The following is a 25,103-nucleotide window of genomic DNA, read 5'->3' as shown; positions in this document are numbered from 1 at the left end:
AGAATTAACATTTGAATATGTATTAGATATTTGCCTAGAAAGTGAATCGGCCTTTATTTATTTCCGGTTTTAGTGTAGATCAGTTAAATGGTATATAATTGTTTGGCGGGTCTACAGTTCGGGGAAAGAACATTTAATTTAATAAAGGGGATAAATTTTAGCAATATATTAATCCCTAATTCGATAAATAAAAATAAAAAAAGGTCAAGCAGAAGTAAAAAAAAACCCATCAAAACTATTCTGGCTCATTTACACCCCCTCCACACACACCAAAAAAAAAATGAATTGCTCTCTTACCCTTTTTCATAAAAATCATGATTACAAAATTGATGTTTGAACTGTGAAATTACAAAAATTCAATCAATGTATAGATCAGAACAATGATTTTCTGGCAGAAAGGTGTCACAGTGAAAATAATTTGATTTCGCGACATTTCGAATATTTTTGTAAAATCATTTTGTGACATTTTGCGACATGTTACTTCAATTCATCTGTAATTATTCGTATTAATTATGTTGAATTCCATATTAAAGTATGTATGTTCTATTGTCAATTATTGTCTATTTGCTATTTTTTCTGTTATCCGTTAATTGAGTTTGTCACTCATTTAGAGAAATATTTGTCAAAATTAAAAAGAAGATATGGTAGGATTGCCAATGAGACAACTATCCACAAAAGACCAAAATGACACAGAAATTAACATCTATAGGTCACCGTACGGCCTTCAACAATGATCAAAGCCCATACCGCATAGTCAGCTATAAAAGGCCCCTATAAGACAATGTAAAACAATTCAAACGAGAAAACTAACGGCCTTATTTATGTAAAAAAATGAACGAAAAACAAATATGTAACACATAAACAAAGTCTATTTAAGTAATCTTTGTCTTGTTATATATAAATTGTTTATTATTTCGATATGACATTGGATTAATCATTAGACTGAGCAGATCCAACTCTGTTCAATTGTATTCCATGCATGCTGAACTATGTAATTATACATCGCACTAACCGGAGTCGTCTTTTGTTGCAAGAGTAAGTCTCAGATTGATTGATTGATTGTTGTTTGCTTAACGTCCAGTTGCAAATATTTCATGCATATTCAGGACGAGGACAAGTTTACAATAAATACAATAGTTAGGTTAATTTGTTGTAATAGAGGCCATCTAGGATGGTGGTCTGGGAAATTTGGACTGCCACTGGAAAATGAGGGTAAATTGGATAGGGACAGAAATTTTGCCTAGCAACAGGCCACATACGGACCCCTCAAAGAGTTGTTGCAAGCGTTCTTCTGACCGGACGTGACTGCGAACTTGATACATCCCAGACAGCCAAACGGACGCCCCACTTCGGCAAGCGTTTTACTGCCGGTCGGGAGAAGACCAAGTGACCATATTTCTATACCCCAGTCACCCAGAGTCAAAGTCGGTACAAGATAAAAGATGTTCGTATTGTTTATTGTGTGCCAACACATTTCCCGCAGTCACATGATACACCCGGTAAATATTTGTCACACAGAAAAAATTTAATAACTAAATGGATACCGAAGAAATAATTCCCCACAGATTCCAATTGATACGTACTAATGATAAGTGACATTGTCGATAATTGAAGAGGAAACAGGATGGAATTTAAATCTTAATAATTACGATATATAATCAGGGTAGTAACTATTAAAGCATCTTTTTCAGCGTGACTTCTCAGGTAGGATTTTATTTATTTTTTAAATCGTGTAATTCCCCCTCCTCTTACAATTATTTTAGCTGAACGTTGAAGATTGATAAAAAAGAATTAAGAAAATGTTAAATTTTAAAATTAAACTTATTTTTTACTGGAATTAACCTTAATCTACAGCTCTCGTGTTTAAAGTCAATCTCGCGTGGCTGTTGATATTTTTGTGAAAATAAAATGTATAATCTTGGAAATAATGATCAAATAGTTTCTTTAACGAAGTCAAATAATATAATGATAATTATAGATAAGATTTAAAAACATGTCAAAATGTATATTTACAAAAAACAAAATAACGCTTTATAAATATCATGCATTCGAAGTATTTAACCCGCCTTATATCCAGTGCACGTGTCTGTACAAAGTCAAGACCTCGTCAGTGGTCATCTTATGGCTATCGTAATAAGTTTTTTGTTATTATGTGCTATTCCACTTTAGGTTTAATTTATTCACAACTTAAATGGATTTGAAATGATTCACACACTCGCTTATTGTTGAGTTTTCAAATTGTTTTATCTATGCAACTTAATATCACTTATAAATGCTCATAATTATCGGATATGAATATTATATTGGTTCTATTTAACTAAAAGTCAAAAACTGTTAAACCAAATGCTTAAGGTCTGTTTCTATAGCTTGGAATTCATATCCTAAAGAACGTACATAATGATTGGTCTCTGATATAATATCACTGTAATGTATAAGATGTTCACAAAATTAAGAGGAACTCTTGTATAGATTGCGCCCTGAAACGGTGAATGTTTCAAAAAGACGACAACCCGAACAAAGAGCAGAAAATGGCAGAAGGACATCATTTCCGTTTGTTTTTCTAATTTCCCGGCTTAATGCGTTTGTTGGGTTCAAAACTACGAAATCTTGGTGTTCTTTTTTTTTATTATTATTCCCATGGGTTCTATATGTGTTTTAAAAAAAAAACTATGCATTTGAAAAACGCAAGCGATAATATAGGTATTCATTCAACTGCTTCTTACTACGTGACCACGTGGTAATAGAAATTTGATACATTGTAGAATGACTTGTAATTAAAATACAACATTATTTTTATCTTCGCTTCATGTACTATAAATGCACTTTTTAATTTATTGCAGACACAAAATGCGAATATTGCCTCGTGGTAGGAGAAAAGAAACGTTGATCCTGTTTTTGAGTACATGTAGTGTATTAGGTTTTATAAAACTAAACAGTGTTATGGATGGATACCAACATACGTCTTTAAACTTTGCAGGTTAGTTTATATGTCAGTAATTTACTTTTAGATGATATGTTTTGAAAATATAAGTGTCCGAACAGTACGTATGCTTTATGTTGATTGTTCTGGTTATTACTCGTTAACTTTTATTCCTCTTTAACTGGTAATTCTGTGTTTTCCTCTTTAACTTTTGATTATTTCACTTCAAATGTTGACTATACGTTTTGTTGTACCTGCATTACTGTTGATTATTCCACTTGTATTGCTAATTATTTTGGTCATTCCTCTTTAACTTGTAATTATGTGTTTTCCTCTTTACCATTTGGTTATTCCTCTTTAATTTTTTACCATGTATTTTCCATTTTACTTTTTGGTTATTCCACTCCAACTGTTGAGTATATTTGTATTACTGTTGATTATTCCACTTTTATTGCTAATTATTCTGGTTATTCCCCTTTAACTGATTATTCTTGTCATCCTGTCTAACAGTCGATTATCTGGTTTTTTTTTTCTTAATTTTATTTACAGTACGTAACATTAATAACTGTGTCGTTGATGTCGAATTACAACACACCTTCTCCGTAGTTACGAGCTCGTTTTGATTGCATGATGTCGTTGGCTCAAACGCCGATCGGGTCAAATGATAAAGGAGTAGGTCCGGTAAGAGCCCTTTTTGGCCCCAAAATATAGCAGTTTTACAAAATTGTTAAAATGTAAACTTTTAGTTATTTTTTGGATAGTAGAATGGTTCTGCTACATAAATATTGGCTGTTTTTGACAAAACACTGCACATATATTTAGTACTAGCACCATTAAGTCATGCTAAATTACGGAAATCTTCACAATTCCAGCATTTTAGTTAAATTTTAGACGGTTTCCGTGTAAAACGAAAGTGGCCGCATTCGTGTTCATCCAAAATATTGAAATGGAAGTTGTATTTGATGATAATACATAACATATATAAAGATTGAGGATGAACACGGATGCGTCCACTTTCATTTTTGACAAAAAAAACATCTGAAAAGTGACATTTTCTCGCATTTTTGGTAGATTTTTCATATTTTAGCTTGAATCGGATCGTTTTAATTGACTAAATGAGTTAAAATCTCTCACAAAAAATAATTGAATCAAATGAAATAGACACTTAAGTGTTTAAAAAGTGGTCAAAATCTTTCGTCAGATGAAACTGAAATTTGAGGCCAAAATCGGTCCTTACCGGACCTACTCCTTTTCAAAATAGAACTTGCTGCTTCTCCTCTTACAAATGTACCACTCGGCGTGTAACATAGCAAAGACTGGTCAGTACAGGGTTAGTGTTAAAATGTGTCCGGTCAAGTGACAGGTCTAGTTTCTTCTGTTTTTTTACGTTGGTAACTCGCACTTTTAAGATATGACTCAGTGTGTCAGTCTTGTATACAAACTACATAATTAATGTTCATGTCACATTTTATAATCCATAAGACACTAACACTAACTACAAAAAAATGCAAGTATTTCCTGCCTAAGAAACATAGATATCCAAATGTACTGTATTATGTTTATTTTGTTGATCCATTTTCACTATTGTCTTGATTTAATAATGTGTGTTTCAACTTTGTACTTGTTTGGCCTTATAAATGTATTGATTTGAGCGTCACTGACGAGTCATATGTAGACGAAACGCGCGTCTGGAGTACTAAATTATAATCCTGGTACCTTTGATGCCACTGCTGGTGGACGTTTCGTCCCAGAGGGTATCACCAGACCAGTAGTCAACACTTGTGTGTTGACATGAATATCAATAATGTCGTAATTTTTACAATGTATAAATTTCCTGTTTACAAAACTTTGAGTTTTCAAAAAACTAAGGATTTCTTATCCCGGGTATAGATTACCTTAGCCGTATTTGGCACAACTTTTTGGAATTATGGATCCCCCAACTTTGTACTTGTTTGGTTGTATACATATTTTGATTTGAGCGTCACTGATGAGTCCTATGTAGACAAAAGTCGCGTCTGGCGTACCAAATTATAATCCTGGTACCTTTGATAACTATTGAAATGTATATTTAGCCTTTTACGAAGGAACTTATTTTTGAAAGGTATAAGTCGAAATAATTCTATATAAAATAAGGTTTCTTGGTCTGCAAACTGATAAATTCACCAAAACTGTTGTTTTTACTCAGGCACAAGATTGTATGTATGTGTCATTTTTCTAATTAATTTTGTTTGGGTGGAAAGGGGTTTATATCATAACACGTTTATTTTAACACCAAATGCAACATGACGGTTTATTATGCATACCTACATCTTGAAGTAACATTTCCTAAGATCAGGCCATCCACATAATGTCCCCATTATGTTAGAAATTTCTATATTCAGTTAAATCTTATGGTCCGAGTACACAGTTATCGTCCTTTGATTTTCGTTGTCCATAGTCCTTAGTGTGGACAGTGTGTTACTTGCCAATGTTTGTTATACCCCTTCCAAATTTATTTCTCCATGTTTTATGCCTCATATTGCAAGTTGGGGGATGAAATGACACTGTAAAAAAATTTGGGTCATAAATATTAATGTAAAGTAGTGATTAGGTCCAGCTGAAAAAGGTAAAAAATTAGCACTTCGGAAGCTGTCAAAAGATTTCAAGACCCCCTCAACATACAATTGTCCATATTTTGGGTTAGAGCTGATGAAGTTTTCTATAATTTTGAAATAATTTGTCCCAAAAGTAGTACAACACACTGTAAAAATATTATTGAGAAAGCGCAGGTGGGATTTTTTTAATTTTCATTTATTGTCGAAAAGAAATGCACTACGAAATAACTGTGTACTCGGACCTTATTATTCTTTAAAACCTTAAAAAAAACCATGTTAACGTTGACTTTATATAATTATAACAGACTATATGTGAAAAAAACTGTCGTATTTATTATCGAGTCAAATACACACACCATCGTAGACGTAAACCCAATCCCAGTGACTAACTAAAATGTATATGTTTTAAATTGTTCTTTTTCAGGTGAAACTAAAGCTGTCTTGCTGAATAAGGTACGAATTAAACTCCAGCATTTAAAAACTTTTTTACTTGTGTCTTCACCATAATTCTGTAGAAAAAACTTATATTTGCTACTACATTCTTGTTTTTGTGGTTAATTCTGATACATATAACAAAGAAGATGTGGTATGATTGCCAACGAGACAACTATCCACAAAAGACCAAAATGACACAAACATTAACAACTATAGGTCACCCATACCGCAAAGTCACCTATAAAAGGCCCCGATAGGACAATGATAAACAATTCAAACGAGAAAACTAACGGCCTAATGTATGTAAATAAAATGAACGAAAAACAATTATGTAACACATAAACAAACGAAAACCACTGAATAACAGGCTCCTGACTTGGGACAGGCACATACATAAATAATGTGGCAGGGTTAAACATGTTAGCGGGATCCCAACCCTCCCCCAACCTGGGACAGTGGTATAACAGTACAACATAAGAAAGAACTATAAAAATCAGTTGAAAAAGGCTAAACTCATCAGATGGACAAAAATACAAGTGGACGTGGCCGGGTACTTATACATCCCGACACAAAAAGACATAATGAACAGATCTGAGAGTACTCGCAGTTATCTGACAGCTAGTTGAAAGCCACTAACAACTAATAAAATAATCATGCATCTTAAGACTAATCAATCAATCCGTACACATCCAACATCCAATGGATTTAGTGTTAATTGTTGGAACTTATAATGAAACTTATACCTTTTTCTGTAAATTTGAAAAGCTTTTTTTTGAAACCTGTACTGTTTTAAGACATCGAAAAATAACCATTAAGACTGTCGAGTTGAGTTGACTTTGTCTTTATTATTAAAAAGCATATGATAATATAAAATCATGTTCGAAATGGATCTGTGTATATAAAGGCAACAGTAGTGTACAGCAGTTTGAAACTCTGCAATGCTATCAGGGTTTAAATGACGAATAAACTACCGAAAGAAATTGAATCGTTACCAACCAGTGACTTACAATCGTACTACAGACGTTCATAGATATAGGAAGACAATAACAATCATAACCAAGGGTAAACAAAGACTCACAAAACCAAAGGACATTGAATTTGATACGACTGTCATACAAGTGAGAGGTTTAACTAGCTATAAAACCAGGTTCAATCCACCATTTTCTACATTAGAAAATGCCTGTACCAAGTCAGTATATGACAGTTGTTGTCCATTCGTCTGATGTGTTTGGACTTTTGATTTTCCTTTTTGAAATTTCCTCGAAGTTCAGTATTTTTGTGTTTTTACTTTTTATATCAACAGTTATTATTAATAAATAAGAAACAACACGAACTCTACTAAAAACCAGGAGTGAAATCAGGTGCCCTGGAAGGGTAGCATTTCCTGCACCGTATACGGCGTCCGTCGTGTTATTTCTTTGTTAAGTTCGGTAATGATGGAAAGTTATTCTGACTGAGGAAGAATATCAGATATGATTTCTGACACACTTTTGTCATAATCATGATTATGGCCAATCAACTCATGATGGCGACCGTAAAATTTCTTGAGTGATGACCTTAATTTAATTGATTCATAGCCCTGTCTTGGCAACTTTTTAGAAAGCAGTTTTCCTTGTTCAACAAAATCAACGTACTTTGAGCTAGCTCACGAGTAACGTATCAATTGAGACACATGTACTACATATGGTGGTGCCGCTGGGATGTTGCTACTAAGAAATGGAAAGTTGACTATATGATTATCAAAATCATCACATAAGTCATAAATTTTGGTATTCAACCTACCAACAGTAGTCATTTCGAGAAAAAGGTCTAAATATGAAGTAGATTTATCTGTGTCGGTAGTATTTTTAAGTTCAAGTTCACTTGGATATATTAAATGTAAGTGATCACTGAATCTATTATTATTAGGAGACAGTACATTATCAACATACCGAAAGGTGAAATTAAAAGACTGGGCTAATTTCTTACCTCCTTTCTGTACAAGCCCTTGGATACATTCTGCTTCATAGGAATATAAAAACAAATCTGCAAGTAGATGAGCGCACTTGGTACCAATGTGGTATAAGTGCCAATGCATGAAACAAATCTCCATCCAAGTCTCACTTTGTAAAAGTAAATATTATAGGTCAAAGTACGGTCTCAATACTGAGCCTTAGCTCACATCGAACAGGAAGCCATAAAGGGCAACAATAATGACTGCTGTACAACAATTCAAACGAGAAAACAAATGGTCGAATCTATATAAAAACGAAACACACTTGTGAACCACATCAACAAACGACGATCATTAGGTTTTTGACTTAGGACAGGTGCAAAAAATTGCATCGGGTTTAAACGTTTTAATAGGTACAAACCTTCATCCTTATCTAAAACAATAGTGTATAAATATAGATGAACTAATGTCAAACTTCATGTATTACACCGGCTGGTACCAGCCTTTATCTGTGATCTTCTGAAATTTAATACAAAATGTGTCAAGTGTAAAAATAAAGAAGCTACGTCTTTTGTTTTACAGAATTACACAGCTATAGTTATTCAGAACAGTACCAAAAGAATAAAAACAAGTGTAAATGTTACCAGTCAAAGTACAACAAGCAAAGCACTGTTACAATTGGTTACAAAATCGCCTCATTCGGAAACATTGGTAATGTATACAGGTTTTTAAAATAAATGTCACATATCCATAATTTGTTAAAAATTGCAAATTACACTTCAATGTATAACTTTACTATACTTTGAAAGAGTCATATGCACATTTTCTTCTTCAATAATTTCTAGTTATACACAAATGACCGATCATTGATTTATAGAATTAATAGTATCCCTTATAGCTCCTAATGCAATATGTCTTACAAGAATGCATAAATGCGTCAGTAAGATTGATCGTATAATAAACTAATCTCCAAATAAAGGCAACAGTAGTATACCTCGGTTCGAAAGTCATAAATCGATTGAGAGAAAACAAATCCGGGTTCCAAACTAACACTGAGGTAAACACATCAACTATAAGAGGAAAACAACGAAACAACAGATACACTGAAGTGAGAAGAAAAAAAAACGACAATGCAACTCACACAAAACAACTGCCATCTAATGCATTATATAGTATTAAGAGATAGTACAAAACATTTGCTTTATTCTTCCAATCATTTAAAATGTTGACAGAAAACAACTATGCTGACTCCGGGATCCACAGAGTTCACGTTAAATTTCAGTGTAAGTGCATCATTACAGTATGGTCATTTCAGACCACAAAAAGGTATGTACATCTGAAGTTCTGGACTCGTATGGTCCTGTATACGATTCGTTTCTTTGTACATGTATATCAAAGAACTGTGTTTTCACAAAATGAATTATCTAAATATGTTTTTTCTACCCCATTGAAAGAAATAAACTTTCATATGAATTTGAGATTTAAACTGAAAATGCTCATTAGGACCCAACCTTCTGTTTAACACCAGAAAAAGACAGAACAAAGGTATGACTTCGGCACTGACAACATCATTTAACAAAAGTAGAAGCTAACAAATGCCAACCTGCGGGAACTTGCAGTTTAATAAACGAATTCCAAATCCAGAGTTCAGCTGATAAATGAACCAATCAAGCAACTTTCGAAGATATTACAATTTTTACATTATTTGAAAAATTCTTTTAATATTTATTTGTATTTTTAATTCTGACTACTATTTAATCATTTTCAATGATGTAAAGTATCTTCATATGCTTGTATTGAATACCCAAAGTGAGTTATTTGAACATAAAAAAATATGTTATGATAAAATTGAGAATGGCAATTAGGAATGTGTCAAAGAGACAACAACCCGACCATAGATCAGACAACAGCCGAAGTCTATCAATGGGCATTCAGTTTCAACACATTGGTAAATGTTATTTGTTAAACTCAACTTTGATTTAATATTACTATGGATTAACCCAACTTTCTTTTATATTTATTTTTTGCACTGAACCATTAATCATTTGAAAACGTTTGTAGGTTTCCTTACGATTGCTATCCCATCAGTAAAAAGAGAAAGATATAACTACATCGATAAAACGATCGACTCGTTATTAGCGAATTCGTCACCAAAAGATAAGGAAACGGTTACTATAGTGATAATGTTTAACGATGATGATACTGAATGGAACAATGAACGAGCATTAAACGTTTCAGTAACGTATGATGAATACATACAATCTGGTCATATTCAGGTCATAACTTTACCGCCACAACAGTATCCGGATTTCCAGGTAATGCCAACGACGTATAACGATAGCGTCGAACGTCTAAAGTGGAGAAGTAAACAAAATATTCACTATGCCTTTTTATTCAAATATTGTCATAATATCTCAGACTTTTACATGCATTTAGAAGATGATGTTGTTGCAGCCAAAAATTATATTCAAGACATTAGGAAATATAAACGAATTTTTATGAACAATTGGTTTTTAATTAGATTTTCAAATATGGGATTTATCGGAATATTTTTTAAATCATCTAACTTATTGACAATTTCTGATTTCTTTCTATTGTTTTATGCCGTACAACCTTGTGATTTTTTAATGAACATAATTGCAAAAATAAAACTGCAAGAAAAAGAAATACGATATCGTCCAAGTTTGTTTCAACATCATGGTATAATCTCATCTCTAAAGAATAAAAAGCAGCTCATAGTAGACCGTTATTTCAAAGGATCAAAAATAACAAGACGCAAAAAATTTTACAATTTAAATCCACCAGCTGAGGTGGACACGACGATGGTAGTATACGAGACATATACAGCTGATAAAGCTTATCTTATAAATGATAAATACTTTTGGGCAGTAAGTCCTCAAAAAGGACAAACATATACAGTCGTGCTGAAGGAGCAACAAACTTTAAAGGCTCTCGTTATCGTTGGAGCCTATCCAACAAAAAAGGCAGATTATATTCAAAATGGAGAAGTGCAGATATCTTCATCCCAGCACTGTTCTGATTGGATAAAGCTTGGAGAGTTGACAAAAGGATCGTTTGATAGTGCAAAGGTCAAAAATCCGGACATTCCAGTTATGTTGAGGAACATAACGTGTATTCAAATCGAGGTCACAAAATCGCAGAATGAATGGGCCATTATAAGTGAACTAGCATTGAAACTAGACGAATAGACGACGTAAATATGAATAAAAATAAACAATTGTTTTAATTTCTTATGACATTTACGATATCAATTTTTCAGTTTTATGAAAATTAAAATTGCCCCTGCTGGTTTTTATGCTTGATTTATATATATATATAACATTTATTCGATGCTTAAAGCTTACTTTAGCGTGGAATAACATGACGGGTAGTGCTTTCTTGACAGGATATGCTAACCGGGTTTCGTCCCATTTGCAACCATTATTAAAAGGTGAAAGCATTTCTCAATGAAAGAACAATTCTGGAACAATTGCAAAATCATTTTTATACTTGTGTAATCTAACTTAAAGTTTCTAAAGGAACTTCTGTAATGATCAAAACACAAACAAATACGTTAACAGTGTTTTTACGATCAGCTTTTAGTGTAAAAATTATAACAAAACTGGTAAAAAGGAACTTTTTTTCACTTGTGCTATTTAAAATCATATAGATTAGTTTATATTTTTTAACAAAACTTGATATCCTAAACAAAATTAATCTACGTAAACTGCAAAGTGATCGGATTTCAAACAATTTGATATGGAGGTAAAATATGATATCGTCAACTAATTTCTTGTGTCAAAACTTGTCACTTCGTACGGCCTTTAAAAATGCGAAAACCTCATCCCATAGGTAAAAAGTGAACGAAAAGCAAAGCGAGAAATAATTCAACTGGTTCTGAAATGCATCCTGATAAAATTATGTTGCCTGTAACAGAACATGATTAATTATAGCTGTCTGTGCGGTATTGGCTTACTGTTGAAGGTCATATGAGGTTGTAGAAAACTGACTAAAGACTTTTCCATGGTAATTTGTTCATATTTAATTGGTGGACCAAAACGTATTGGACACATTACAAAAAACTTGTGTGAGCGCGGAATGGCCGATCCCCAAAACGCAGGAATTAATTTTGCAGTTCCAAGCCAAAATATACTATCAGGCTTCATTGCATGGGCCTTGATATCCCAAAGTCAACTGGTATTCTTTATCCTGTATTGAATATGTTACGTAACCAATAAAATAATAGTTTATGTTATGTGCTGACGGAAAAAAAAGATAACTGCAACGGTAAATGTCAAGAATGGAGATGAAGATTCTGTTCGGTTTGAAGATTTCAGAATAAAAAAACACTACTAGAATAGTATTACTAGAGTACAAGATATCTAAAGCAGAGGTCAGACTTTAGGATATCAAGGTCCATGGCGATGATGTCTGATAGTATATTTTGCTTGGGAACTGTAAAATTAATTCCTTCGTCTTGTGGCTCGGCCATTCAGCGCTTACACAAGTTTAATTGTAATGTGTCCAATAGATTTTTTGTCCACCCATAAAATCTAAAAAAAATACCGTGAAAAAGTCTTTTGCTAGTTTTCCAAAAACACTTTGCTGTTTCCCCGATATCACATTTCCGATGTTATTCTTTTGGATAGTATCTGACCGTCTCCAGGAAAAAAAGAGAGAAATATTGTCTAAAAGAAATTTATTTTCTTTCACCATTTGGATAGAATAAGAATAGTAGTGTCATGTTCTTCAGGTCTCCTTGAAGCTGTATTGTCATTTGATAATACAGAAGCCGGTGAGTGTTTCATTGGAGACAACAATCAAATTTGTTAATAAGTGAGTTTTTTGTGGTGTGCACGAATGCTTTTGAGAGAAACCTGGTGATGAGCTTTGATTGAGTTTGACTGGTAGCTTCGGACAAATCTTATATGGAGCTTTGCCCTATGATTTTCCTCTATGTTTCTATGCCTTGAGCCACAGCCGTGACTTTTTCTTACCATGATAGTGACGAAAAAGGAAATGAAATAATTTTATAGCTTTAAAACATAATATTTTGTGTCATCTTTTACTTTTTATGAAATCAAAAGCAAAATCTGACACTCCGAGCAATACTTTGAATTTTGATAAAAAAAAATAGTTAAAAAAACAGTTAATCTTAAGTAAAAAGCTGGTATTTGGTTAAATTCACTGATAGGAATTCAATTCTATATAAATGGTACGGGGGGAAGTCGTCTAAAGTAGTTTTTATCCAAAAATTTGCATATGAGGCTTCAAAATCTCCAACGCGGAAAACTATGTATTTCAAAAAACAGAGCATAAAACATACTGCTTTTGCTTGCAGGAAATAAATTGTGTTTCAGTTCCTTCCGTGCAATACAATAATTTTGTACCGAATATTCCCCAAAAAAATATAAAAAAACTGACACTTGAACTTACTTCGAATTTTTTTCTATTGTGTCAAACACAGCCCACACCCGCATATGGCGTTTTTCACGGTGTATCTGTTTCAAGTATTATTGAAAGTGGAATTTTAAAATAACATTTCGTTAAGTGTGGTTTAAATTTGGCAAAAATAAGCTCAAATCATTGCTGATCATTTATTGACTTACAAGTGAATAATTGGACCTCATGTGAATCCATATTCATGTTAACTTTAATTTTCGTTCACTTATTCGGTTCGCCAAAAAATGTATGGACCAAAATATACATGAAATGATGATACATATTATCTACTTCATACATTACATATGTATATTTTGAACGATTTTGAAATTTGAATATACGTTATTGCATGTTATAATTCAAATATGAGTTATCGAGTCAAACATCAACATGTCAGCTTTATGTCCATATTAATTCATGAAACCATTGTCGATACGGGAAAAAGCATCCGGAATCAAATGGATGAAATAAATGGATAACGAGTGACATATAGCTGTTTGAGAACATAACATTCTTTTCAGATGTAAATATTTTAATCTGGAAACAAGGCTCATAAACACCATTTAGTTATATAGATCAATCTTAAAAGAGGAACGAAAGATACCAAAGGGACAGTCAATTTCATAAATCGAAAATAAACTGTCAACGCTATGGCTAAAAATGAAAAAGACAAACTTACAAACAATAGTACACATGACACAACATAGAAAACTAAAAAATAACTACAACACGAACCCCACCAAAAACTAGGGGTGATCCCAGGTGCTCCAGAAGGGTAAGCAGATCCGGTTCCACATGTGGCAACCGTCGTGTTCCTTAAAGGTTTCACGCAGTTAAAAGCTTTAAGGCAAACTAAATTAGACATAACAAATGTAGCTTAAACGAAAAGATAGTTAAACTTTAACAAAACTAAAGGACTCAATCACTTGTAAAAATGAAAACAAAACAAACTATTCTTCAAATTTTGTTTTGATGTAGTATGATTCCATGACATATTGGCTGATTTCATGTATATTTTTATAATAACGCACCAATTACTTACTTTTCAGCTTTCCAATTGCAAATTTTTCATTTCTATTTAGTAACATTCCAGCAGCACCTGCATACGGGGCATATATCTCCCCATTGATACGATATTCCCGTGCTTGCATTTCCTATCATGATTTTCGTGATAAAGGGTTGCTGCTCACAAGGAAGCTTTTCAACCAAGAGTTCCAAATGGTGAAGTTGAAATCGTTCCTTCGTAAATTTTACGGACGCCATGACGAGTTGATTGACCGTTATGGAAATACCGTTTCACAAATGATATCGGATATGTCCCTTACGTCGTAACTACAATCCCCTTCCCTTTCATGAATGTGACCTACCGAATTAGACTATTTATCGGATTTGTTATTTCATAAGCAACACGACTGGTGCCACATGTGGAGCAGGATCTGCTTACCCTTCCGGAGCACCTGAGATCACCCCTAATTTTTTAAGGGGTTCGTGTTGCTCATTCTTTAGTTTTCTATGTTGTGTCATGTGTACTATTGTTTGTCAGTTTGTCTTTTTCATTTTTAGCCATGGCGTTGTCCTTTTATTTTCGATTTATGAGTTTGTGTGTGCCTTTGGTATCGTTCGTCCCTCTCTTACAAGCTAACTCAAAATTAAAATCACAAAAATACTAAGAAAAATTTAAAACAGAAAATCCCTTATCAAATTGCAAAATCAAATGATAAAACACATCAAATGAATGGACAACAACTGTCATTTTCCTGACTTGGTACAGGCATTCTCAAATGTAGAAAATAGTGGATTGAACCTGGTTTTTTAGCGCTAAAACTCTCACTTGTATGACATTCGAATCAAATTCCATTATTTTTATAACGATGCGATTACAAAACAAACATACTAGGTAAAATTGTCAAAATAGGGATACAACCATCAACTCTATGTCACAATCTCAATCAGAACATAAACAAACAAATATATAACAAAGAGGCACATAAAAAAAAGAAATATAACATTTAACAACCACATGCAAATGTCTGAAATAGGTTTCATTTAAATTTATTATTATATTGTCTCTGTAACACTTACCTCACTTTTATGATAGAGCCGTAACTTGAACTACATTGAGGCAATTGCTTCATGTAGTAAATTTCAAAACCAAAAGTTTGTCTCCATATCAATGTTTTTTTTCACGGCAAGTGTCTTACAAGACGAAAGCTCTGTTCTGTTTTTTCGTGGTCCACGTTTCTTATTAGTTTTAGTTTTTTTCAGTGTTATTTGTCTTATTGTTTGTCGTTTCTTGTTTTAACTGTTCATTGTTCATACAAATTTAGAAATTTCATTCAATTCAGTTTATCAAAATAGTTTTAGTATCATGGGATACTTACTACTTTCTGATAGTTATAGAACTATCATGAATGAAAAATTTTAGTGTGGTATTTACAACCTTGGGAAATTTGTGGAAAATAAAATCGAGAATAGAAATAGTGAATTTCAAAGAGACAACAACCCAACCAAAAAGCAGACAACAATGTGGCTTCAACACAGCGAGAAAATCCCGCACCAGGAGGTGGTTCTCAGCTGGACCCCAAATAACATACTGTACGAATTCAGTGAAAATGAACGCCAAAACATTTAAATGAACTTAAATGAATAACCATCCAAGGCTAACGAAAGCCAGAGGCTCCAGACTTGGGACAGGCGCAGAAATGCGGATGGTTTAAACAAGTATATATGTTCGTTCATGTAACAATCGGTTGTTTATACTAAAAAATCTACAACAATTGCATACATTTATTTCTTTGAATGTTGTTTCTAAAACCATTATTGCACCTGTGTTTATTTTATTTCCAGCTTTACCGTTTAGTAAAAATAGATATTTCTTGAATGATCATCCATATCGCTTGTGTTCTAGTCACTTCTATTGTCACACATTGTAATTGACTTGGCCAATTCGAATAACCTCTATCCAGATTTATGACACTTTGATGTCCATGAATACTCTTAATGTATTTCCAGTTTTTACAATTTTGTGAAACTTTAAGCTTTCCCTCTGATAATATATCATCCGGTTGTTCTAGCAATCCAAATTTTATATATATTCCTGTTACTTGTTCTGGTTTATGAAATTTTATGGTGAATACGTCGCCCTGCTTTGGCGAAATCCCCCAGAAATAGTCGTCCGAGAGACCATAAGGATTTTTCGGAAAATTCTTCTCGAATGTTTCAATCGTTGTTTCAATATTTGCAGGCGGATTGTCATTATAGAATCGTTTTTTAGAAGATTTCTTTTTCAATGTACCATCTTGCAAAAATTGTCTTTTACCTCTGAGTGATGATACAACACCCACATGTTGAAATAACGACGGTTTGTGTCTTATGTCTTTAAATTGTGTTTTTACGTGCTTAAGATATCCCAGCAAGTTGTCGCCTGGTTGGTCGTTGAAAAACATTAACAGAAACTTTGCCAGAACTAACAATTCATCATTACGTACTAGTTTTCCAACGAATCCAAGATTACAAAAATCTAGACAAAACCATTTGGTGCGTTTTTTATTCATCGATGAAATAAAAAATTTAATTTTATAAAAATAATTTGGGATTGCTTGTATATCATCTTCCAACTGAATATAATATTCAGAAATATTGTGGCTGTACATAAACATGAAAGCATAATCTATATTTTGCTTGCTTCTCCAAATAACTCGTTCGGTGGCATCGTTAAATGTACGGTACAAGCTATTAAAGTCAGGATATATCTGTTCGTGGTAGTGAAATATGTGTAAAAATCCTGAATCAAAATGCTTTTGGTATTTTTTCTTGAGATCTTTTGCTGTAAAGTCTACCCATGTTTGATTTTCGTCTGCCATATATAATGCAATCACGATTTCCAATCGTTCCTGCTCGCTTGTCAACATTATTAAGGATTCTAAAGTTTTCTCCAAATAACTAATTCCAGGTCTTTGCATAGTCGGGATACCAATAGTAAGAAAACCTTTATAAATAAACAAAAAAAAAACAGAAAAATATAACATATAAAATCACAAAAGCAGATTGTATTGGTTTTGTAGTTATTGAAAAACAACTGATTAACTTGTTTTGTTAAAAAAAAACTTAAGCCTATCTATTATCAGTTATTATGTCTCTTATTTAATTTGTTTGAGTTGGCATCTTGTCAAAATGACAGTTCTTTTCGAAACAAGAAGAACTCTGTAATTTGTGGGATTAAATAACCACCTACCATTGATTGGAAATTGTATACAGACAAGAAACTTAATCATGAAATACATTTATACAACCTCTTCAAGTAAAATATTGCACTCACTATTTGTATGTGTGAAATTTGTGTTACGAAGCAATTGCATTGTACACAATAGGTTAAATCCCAAATCGTGTTCACATATTAGAGGATTGAATACCATTTTATTTTAGATGTTTTTATTGATGTGTATACTGGGAAGATTTGGCTCAAAATCTGCATAAAAGTTCGAGTTTGTGATTCAGCAGCCCAGTTTACACCACTCCTACAATAATGTAAAATATGAGATAGTGTCCTATCTTCATCCACCAATATAAAATGTTTTTCTTCTTCATCGATTAATACATGTATGTAAGTAAATCACATTTGAAAGCCAGGGTGTAAAAATACGTTTTAATATATGCTACATGTCTCTGGGTATGAGAAACAAATAAAAACATGTTTCTATACTGCAAAATACACATTTACTATCCGATAAATTGATTATTGTATCAGATTTTTATCATATTCACGTTACTATATTGTGAAATATCCGTTGCTGGACACATGATAAAACCTCTTTTTGGCGTGTTCGTTGCGCTCAGTTCACAAAAAGTTTCATATTGTGACTCGCAACTGACATTTTACAATATCAATGCAATAAGCAGACAATCTGATAATCGGTACATTGTATTTATCGTTCGAGGGGTAAAAATGTGATAGCTTTCTCTACACACAACCCTCCTTGCTGTAGCATACCTTTTTTTTCAAATGTATAGTTTCTGATATTTAACACGTTTGTCATTAATCTATGAGTTATTTGTATATATTAGTGGAATTTTCCTGAATAATTAGGATTATTTATTTTGTAATTCTCACCAGCATGGGAAGTCCGATAGCAATTGTCTTTTAAATGACTAAAATCCACGGTGTACAAGTTTGTGTGTGAATGTTTAAAGATCGTCTTATGTTACTTTACATTTCTTAAGATTAAATGAATAGCAATAAATAATAAAACAAATGAAAACATATTGAAATATAGTAAAGTTTAAGGTTGAGCAACACAGGCAAACTTTGAATATTTACATTCAAATGAATAATAATGGACAGTACACGCAAGAACACAAATAGTATTAACCACTTACAATGTTTTAAAATGGTTTTCATTCAAAACATGTTGTAGTAATACATGTATTGACGATAAATCAAACAAAAGTAAGAATTCCTTTATTGGTATTTCGTTTTGGATAAATAGATATATAATTGATTAGAAAAATAATACTTTTGTTTTCACATCGTTGAAGAAAATATCAATTTCCTTATTTATACTTTTGAAGACTTAAATTATATAGAATTTTTCCCATTTTGTCATTTATCATGCAGACTACTTTTTGGTTTTCTGTTTCTTTTCCAGACTAATAAAATATAATGTCAGACAGTGGAAGGAGAAGTTACTAATACTAACTAGGTATATTTTTAGTTTGCTTAAAAGTTTCTACCATATGAATTAAAACATATGCAAAAATTATGGCAGATGTTTCAAAGAAACACCACAAAAAAGGTTAGTTTTATAAATAGTATTAGGAAAAAACCTGGTTGTGGACTACCACAATAAATCTCGATTTTTTTCTTTCTTTATTTGAGTATACCCTTGTCCAACATAGGTGATACCAGAATAAAATAATATATAGTAAACGATTTAGGAATATATGATATGCATGTATATACAACTCGTCTAAACATCAACCCAACAATGTTAGATCTGTAAATTTGCTTTCGCAAATTTTTGGTTCTTCCCTCGCCGGGATTCGAACCCATGCTACTGTTATATCGTGACACCAAATCGCCTGCACTGCAGCCGTCCCGCTAGACCACACGACCACCTGGGCTCTCTAAAAAAAGAGCTTTCGGTGGCCATATGTTACCTTTCCTCGTCAGTTTTAATCTAGCGGCGTACTACAGTACATGATATATAAGGCATGAAGATGTTATTGTAACAGATATGCATGTATATATATACAGTGGTAAATATATGAAAATATAACGTTCAATGCGAATGTTTTTGCTCTATTTCTTTTTTTCTTCCTGTGAATGTTTGAGTATCCGCACCGTTAATACCATCACACGATACTCTATATTGCCTTAATCAATATAATATTTCATTTCATTTCAAAATGTTTATCATTCCCATGTGCTCACTTTAGAAACAGAAAATATCTATTTTGTATGACAGGTGAAAGGGCATATTTTTTTTTTTAGTTTAATAGTAGCTCAAAACTAAACACATTCTGTATGTATGTGCTTGTTTAAAGCTGACTATGCGGTATGTGCTTTGCTCATTGTTAAAGACCGTACGGTGATCTATAGCTGTTTATTTATGATTGGTCTCTTTTTGATAGTTGTCTCACTGGGAATCATACCGCATCTTTTTTATCTGTTCCGGACCAGTATTCGGACCATACGCGTATGGTCATGACCATGTGCGTATACACACATAAGAAATATACGTAAGCTCTTTAAAATTAGTTAGTTCACGTTCCATGTCTCCCCGATAATTATTGATTGATGTACTGTGGATTCATCATTGTTCGTGGAGTACCATTTTTTATTTTATTTCGTGGACATTGATTAACCATGAATACAAATGAAGTACACACCTTTTACAGGCTTGTATGCAGGGGCCGTGTCAAAGAAAGTATCCTAGGATATGTCCTAAGATAGGTCTTAGGACATTATTTAGGATGGTCTTAGGACGTGTCTGAGACATGTCTTAGGATGTAAAACAAAGCTGTCTTAGGACTGTCTCAACTACGATGGTCCTAAGACTATCCTAACACATTTATTTAATGAAAAATATATGTAGAGATTTGTATGACATAGATTGAATTGTATTTTAGAACCTATATGAAAAGAGAGGGAGGCTGACTCTTATATAGAAAACAATTAACGCAAAAAAAAAAGTTAAACGTTTTTACGGAATACAAATAAATACGTTATTAAATATGATAAAAGATATAAATGAATTTAATACGAAAATTAAAGTAAATAGTCACAAAACTTCATATTCGTTCTGCAATTTTAGTACATAAACTAGTTTTGTCCTTACATATAGGTCCACTCGATGTCATTACATGTATCGAATCAGGTAAAAAAGAAGTTAACTTGTTCCCATATTTGAATTATTTAAAAAATATGTGTTGCTTATGATAATAGTATTGTTTTAATAGGCTTCAAAAAAGGCAGCACGAAATAATTTAATATAACACAATTAAATCTTTAACAATTTTTTTTAATTAATTTTATCTATTAAATGATAGTTTAATATTGTATTAGTATTTTTAGTATTGAGCTTATGCCATATTTGTTGTTTTTATTACCTTTTAGGACGATGTAACCATTAGGACTTTCCTAAGACACCTAATTGTATATCCTAACTTTAGGACCAAGTTTAGGACATATCTTATTTTAGGAGACTTTCGTTAACCCGACTTAGGACTAAGACGTGTCCTAAGACCATCCTAAGACATGTCTTAGTCCTAGGACAGCTTCGTTGACACCGCCCCAGATTTTGGTAAATTAAACCTTGTAATCATATACACGATTGTAAGTTGCTCATGTCATTACGTTTTAATTTATTTTCACATTCAATCGTTTTTATGTTTTACCTTTGTGGCGCTGACCTCGGTTTATTATAAAGGTCGGTGAAGCATATGAAATGTAGATTATACTCATACCGATGTTAGGAAACTTCACAGGGGAAATTAACTTCGTGTTCTGTATTTTGAACTTTTATAGCTCCCGATGTAAAGAAAATTCAAAGAAAAGTTAAACATCGTCTTCTTTATTTGTAATATTTCATGAACTCTATTAGTTCCCGGCTCAGTAGTAAATAAGTGTGTTGACTTACTAATTACTTAATATTTATAAATTTAAACTCTTTCAACTTTGTTATCTAAAGAATGACATAACTCTTTGTTTAGTTAATTCAAATATTCGTTTAAACAAATTTAACCCTTATTAATATCGAATAAAAAAAAATTGCAAAAGATTTAATTAGCTTCTAGTAAAACGCTTTATAGATTATTAATTCAAAACTTTCTTTACAGAAACACGATTTTTTTTGGCTTGTGTCATTTCTTTTATAAGTAGACTTATTATATATACTGTAAATTAAATGTTTTTATATAAATGCACGAATTTTCTTTAGTGTCGTAACATTACATATTATCTTGTAATTTTGTACAGAATGGCTCTCTTTTATGTTTATATATCTTTACACTCAATTAAATTGTATTATCAAATATTATTTAGAGATAGAAGTTGAATTGGAAAATTGGCATTGAAATACATAATTGAAATACTAGAAAATTCCTATAAAAAATTACTAAGATTGCCGTAAATGTTTACATTAACATCTTTATCAAAAATTCCAATGAAATATCAAGTTTTTGTAATTCAATCAGGTGAAGTAGTAAAATTTAAAATTATCAATTAAATGCTTGTTATAAATTAACATAATATGTAAAGCAAATCTTCAAAACAAAATATTTCTGATAATTCCTTTTAGGGCGTCCGTTTTATTTTTTTATAGGAGCTTATCATTATCTTTAATAACTATTAATTATATTAAACATAAACAAATTAAATCTTATGTCGTGCACATTTCCGAACATTTGATCGTGATTTGATGTATATTTTACCGGCTCCACTCAAGTTAAAACCTTGTTTGTACATTTTACCAAGGACGATTTATACTGTGTTTGTACCAAATAAACCTTATACTGACCTTGAAATGTGTTATGGTTTTTGTGTTGTTCGGATTATCTTATTGATGTTCACTAACCATCTCTTTACATTCACTTCAATCATATGAATAAAAATAAACTTGACTTTTACTTACTTTTAGTTTTTCTAAAGTGACCGTAAATTAATGCGTCACCTCTGTTGACTTTGAGCTGGAATCCCACTGCAGTATCTGATTGTGTGTTAGCTGTATCCAAACGTTCTATTTTTGTTGCATTAGACTGTGATGTAAAAAAAAATACAGATATAAAGAAGAATAGGAAACGATTGTTTAAAATACTAGTAGGTTGTAATAAATTGAGAATTAATGGAAATGGGGAAGAATGATGTCAAGAAAAACAACGATCCGGTAAAATAGCAGATCACAGCCGATGACCGCCACTGGACCTTCAACACAGTGAGAAAACCCTACACTTGGAGAAGGTCGATCTTACTGCCCAGCCACCCCCAAAAATGTGTACCATTTTAGTGAAGATGGACGTCGCACTAAACTCCAAAATCATACAAATGAACTAAAATTTAAAAAAAATACATATGCAAGACTAACAAATGCCATAGGCTCCTAATTTGGGACGGGCGCAAAATGTGACGGGGTTAAACATGTTTTGTCCGATCTCAACACCCCTTTTATACCTATCGCTAAATGTACAAGAAAGAAACACACACACCACGCCCAGTAAAACTCAGTTTAAAGAGGTCAGGGTCCGATGTTAGAATAACTTAGGGCCCGTTATATCTTGCTGTGAACCAAAGCTCCGTGTTGAACGTCGTACCTTGACAAATGGTTATCTTTAATAAATTGTTAGTTAGATGGAGAGTTGTCTCATTGGCACTCATACCGCATCTTCCTATATCTATTACATTAACAAACCAAGGGATCCCAAAAGGTGTTTATAAACAGAGAGTAAAACGTAGCGTCAGATCCTTGTTGGCTTAATATGAAACAATAATCTATGATATAATCAGATTGAAATTGACAGATTTATATAAAATAAAAATGAGTTTTGAAAAAGTACAATGCTGAAATCAAACGTCACATAGTATTATTAGTCGTGTTATACATAGATTCAAAATTTTGCCTTATTAACTTTTTATTTTATGACATTTCGACTTACCAATAGCATATTCTGGTATAGTTTGTAATAATTTCTATCTTGAAAAACTGAAACAAAAACAATATCATCAGATATAGTATATTATCGAACTTAAAAGTTATAAAGTAAATTTTAAAATTACTAATTTTAGCCTGTTTCGAAAAGTATGTCTGAAATGAAGTATAGGACACAAGTATAAATAGCACGTTTAGTCTGTAACGTGTTATATGTAATTTCTACGTCTGATTTAATTAGATTGTAACAGTTAATAGTATTTTACAGTTGACATGAAATTAAAGTTTAACTAATTTGTTTAACATAGAAACCAATGATTTTTCTAAAAAGGTTATAAATGAAAATGGCTATAGGAGGGTAAAATAATCCCAAGTAATAGAATTTCTTTTTTAACTTGAATGTTCTCGTCAAATGTAATATTATTAGTGTCATTGATTAAAACAATAAAAAATAAGTAGTTTTCTCGATATCAAAGTATTAGGTGTATACCTTGGCCTATAATGGTTTACTTTTATAAATTGTTACTTGGATGGAGAGTTGTCTCATGACAATCATATATCTATATATGATATGATAAACTATATGTTTCTGACCTCTATTTGACTTGTTAGGGGGTTCAATAAATTCACTTACCTTTGGTTGAATTAACAGTCAAATGCATGTAGGTGAAAATAACCGTAATCTGCAGCATTAGCAATATAACAGCTCCTTTAATCACTTTTTGACCGTAAGAATAACAATAATTTCGCTTTGAACATTTCATTCTCAATAACTATGCAGTAGACATTCACAATATTACGATCCCAGCCCAACAAGGGAATACAGTTAATTTATTTTAGTATCATGGTACAGCGATTTTCATATCGACTGGGTTGATAAATATTTCATTCAAAGCAGATCATATTCATATCATGACAAATGATTCACTTTCGTAATTTATTTTTTTAAAGTTCACGGTCAATATCTTTTAACTACAGTATCACAGGTAAGTTACATAATTCATTAGTCGAATAAAACTGTGACCGGGAGACTGGCTACTAGTAATCTACTAGCTTGGCGATGAAAACGAGAGGCTACACGGCCGGTTGAAGGCTAACGATAGACAATGACTTTGGTCTAGTCACTTGCCTGAGAATACCAACTTTAACCCCACTGGTAGAATTAGATACACCTCCTATGCAGTAGTTAACAGTAAAATGCTTTCAGGGTAGAATATACATGAAGTTTAAAAAATGGTGGAAGTTGTCAGTACGACTGCCTGACCCACTAGTAAAAACTTCAGAAAACATATTTAGTTACAAAAATTGCTTGACGACAATCTCATAATACAAAAGAGGTTATCGAATGACAATTACATTGTAAATTATATATTAAGAACTTAAAGATTAACAAAAGAATGTAACAAAGATATGTCGCTTAAGTATTAGGCTGAATAAGCGCTAATTGAAATGATAAAAGGATTATTTGATTATCAGAACTATTATGAGAGGTTATCTATTATTTATCAAAATTATCATCATGAAACAAACTGTCTTGCAAGGCTCTATATGTTGAACACAAGAACAACATGGAACTTGTCCCCAATACATTGAAAGCGTATACATTGCACAAAATGTAATACCACCAAATCACGAAA

General features: G+C 32.3%; 2 protein-coding genes across 7 annotated transcripts in view; one reads left to right on the top strand and one right to left on the bottom strand.

The window, feature by feature from the left end:
• Window positions 1-11,193, top strand: part of LOC134685515 (alpha-1,3-mannosyl-glycoprotein 4-beta-N-acetylglucosaminyltransferase C-like) — a 54,646-nt gene extending 43,453 nt beyond the window's left edge. For 4 of the 6 annotated variants that reach the window (XM_063545276.1, XM_063545274.1, XM_063545275.1 and 1 more), the window contains exons 3-7: window positions 2,841-2,977; window positions 5,939-5,967; window positions 8,465-8,593; window positions 9,115-9,208; window positions 9,944-11,193. In XM_063545276.1, the coding sequence (XP_063401346.1) occupies window positions 2,848-2,977; window positions 5,939-5,967; window positions 8,465-8,593; window positions 9,115-9,208; window positions 9,944-11,091 (1,530 nt within the window). In that variant the 5' untranslated portion in view covers window positions 2,841-2,847 and the 3' untranslated portion in view covers window positions 11,092-11,193. Of the gene's footprint in view, window positions 1-1,691; window positions 1,705-2,840; window positions 2,978-5,938; window positions 5,968-8,464; window positions 8,594-9,114; window positions 9,209-9,943 lie in introns of all 6 variants that reach the window. The other 2 variants (XM_063545278.1, XM_063545277.1) reach the window with 1 other exon arrangement.
• Window positions 11,194-15,345: 4,152 nt separating this feature from the next.
• LOC134685514 (alpha-1,6-mannosyl-glycoprotein 4-beta-N-acetylglucosaminyltransferase-like) lies at window positions 15,346-24,771 on the bottom strand. Its single transcript, XM_063545272.1, has 4 exons — window positions 24,101-24,771; window positions 23,474-23,520; window positions 22,456-22,579; window positions 15,346-17,312 (listed from the first exon to the last, which is right to left on the bottom strand). The coding sequence occupies exons 1-4, from the start codon at window positions 24,228-24,230 to the stop codon at window positions 16,174-16,176; spliced, it is 1,440 nt and encodes a 479-aa protein (XP_063401342.1). The 5' UTR covers window positions 24,231-24,771; the 3' UTR covers window positions 15,346-16,173.
• Window positions 24,772-25,103: the final 332 nt, after the last annotated feature.

Source organism: Mytilus trossulus, chromosome 9, assembly GCF_036588685.1.
Source record: "Mytilus trossulus isolate FHL-02 chromosome 9, PNRI_Mtr1.1.1.hap1, whole genome shotgun sequence".
Lineage (NCBI taxonomy): Eukaryota > Metazoa > Mollusca > Bivalvia > Mytilida > Mytilidae > Mytilus > Mytilus trossulus.
Note: the sequence above shows the minus strand (reverse complement) of the source record. Positions and strands in the feature narration are given on the sequence as shown.

What these genes read in the sequence shown, in the direction of transcription:
- LOC134685514 (XM_063545272.1), bottom strand. Translation starts at nt 24,230, where the DNA reads ATGAAATGTTCAAAGCGAAATTATTGTTATTCTTACGGTCAAAAAGTG. An exon ending in TATACCAGAATATGCTATTG is followed by an intron (nt 22,580 to 23,473) that starts GTAAGTCGAAAT and finishes TTTACATCACAG; the next exon opens with TCTAATGCAACAAAAATAGA. An exon ending in TCACTTTAGAAAAACTAAAA is followed by an intron (nt 17,313 to 22,455) that starts GTAAGTAAAAGT and finishes TTATTTATAAAG; the next exon opens with GTTTTCTTACTATTGGTATC.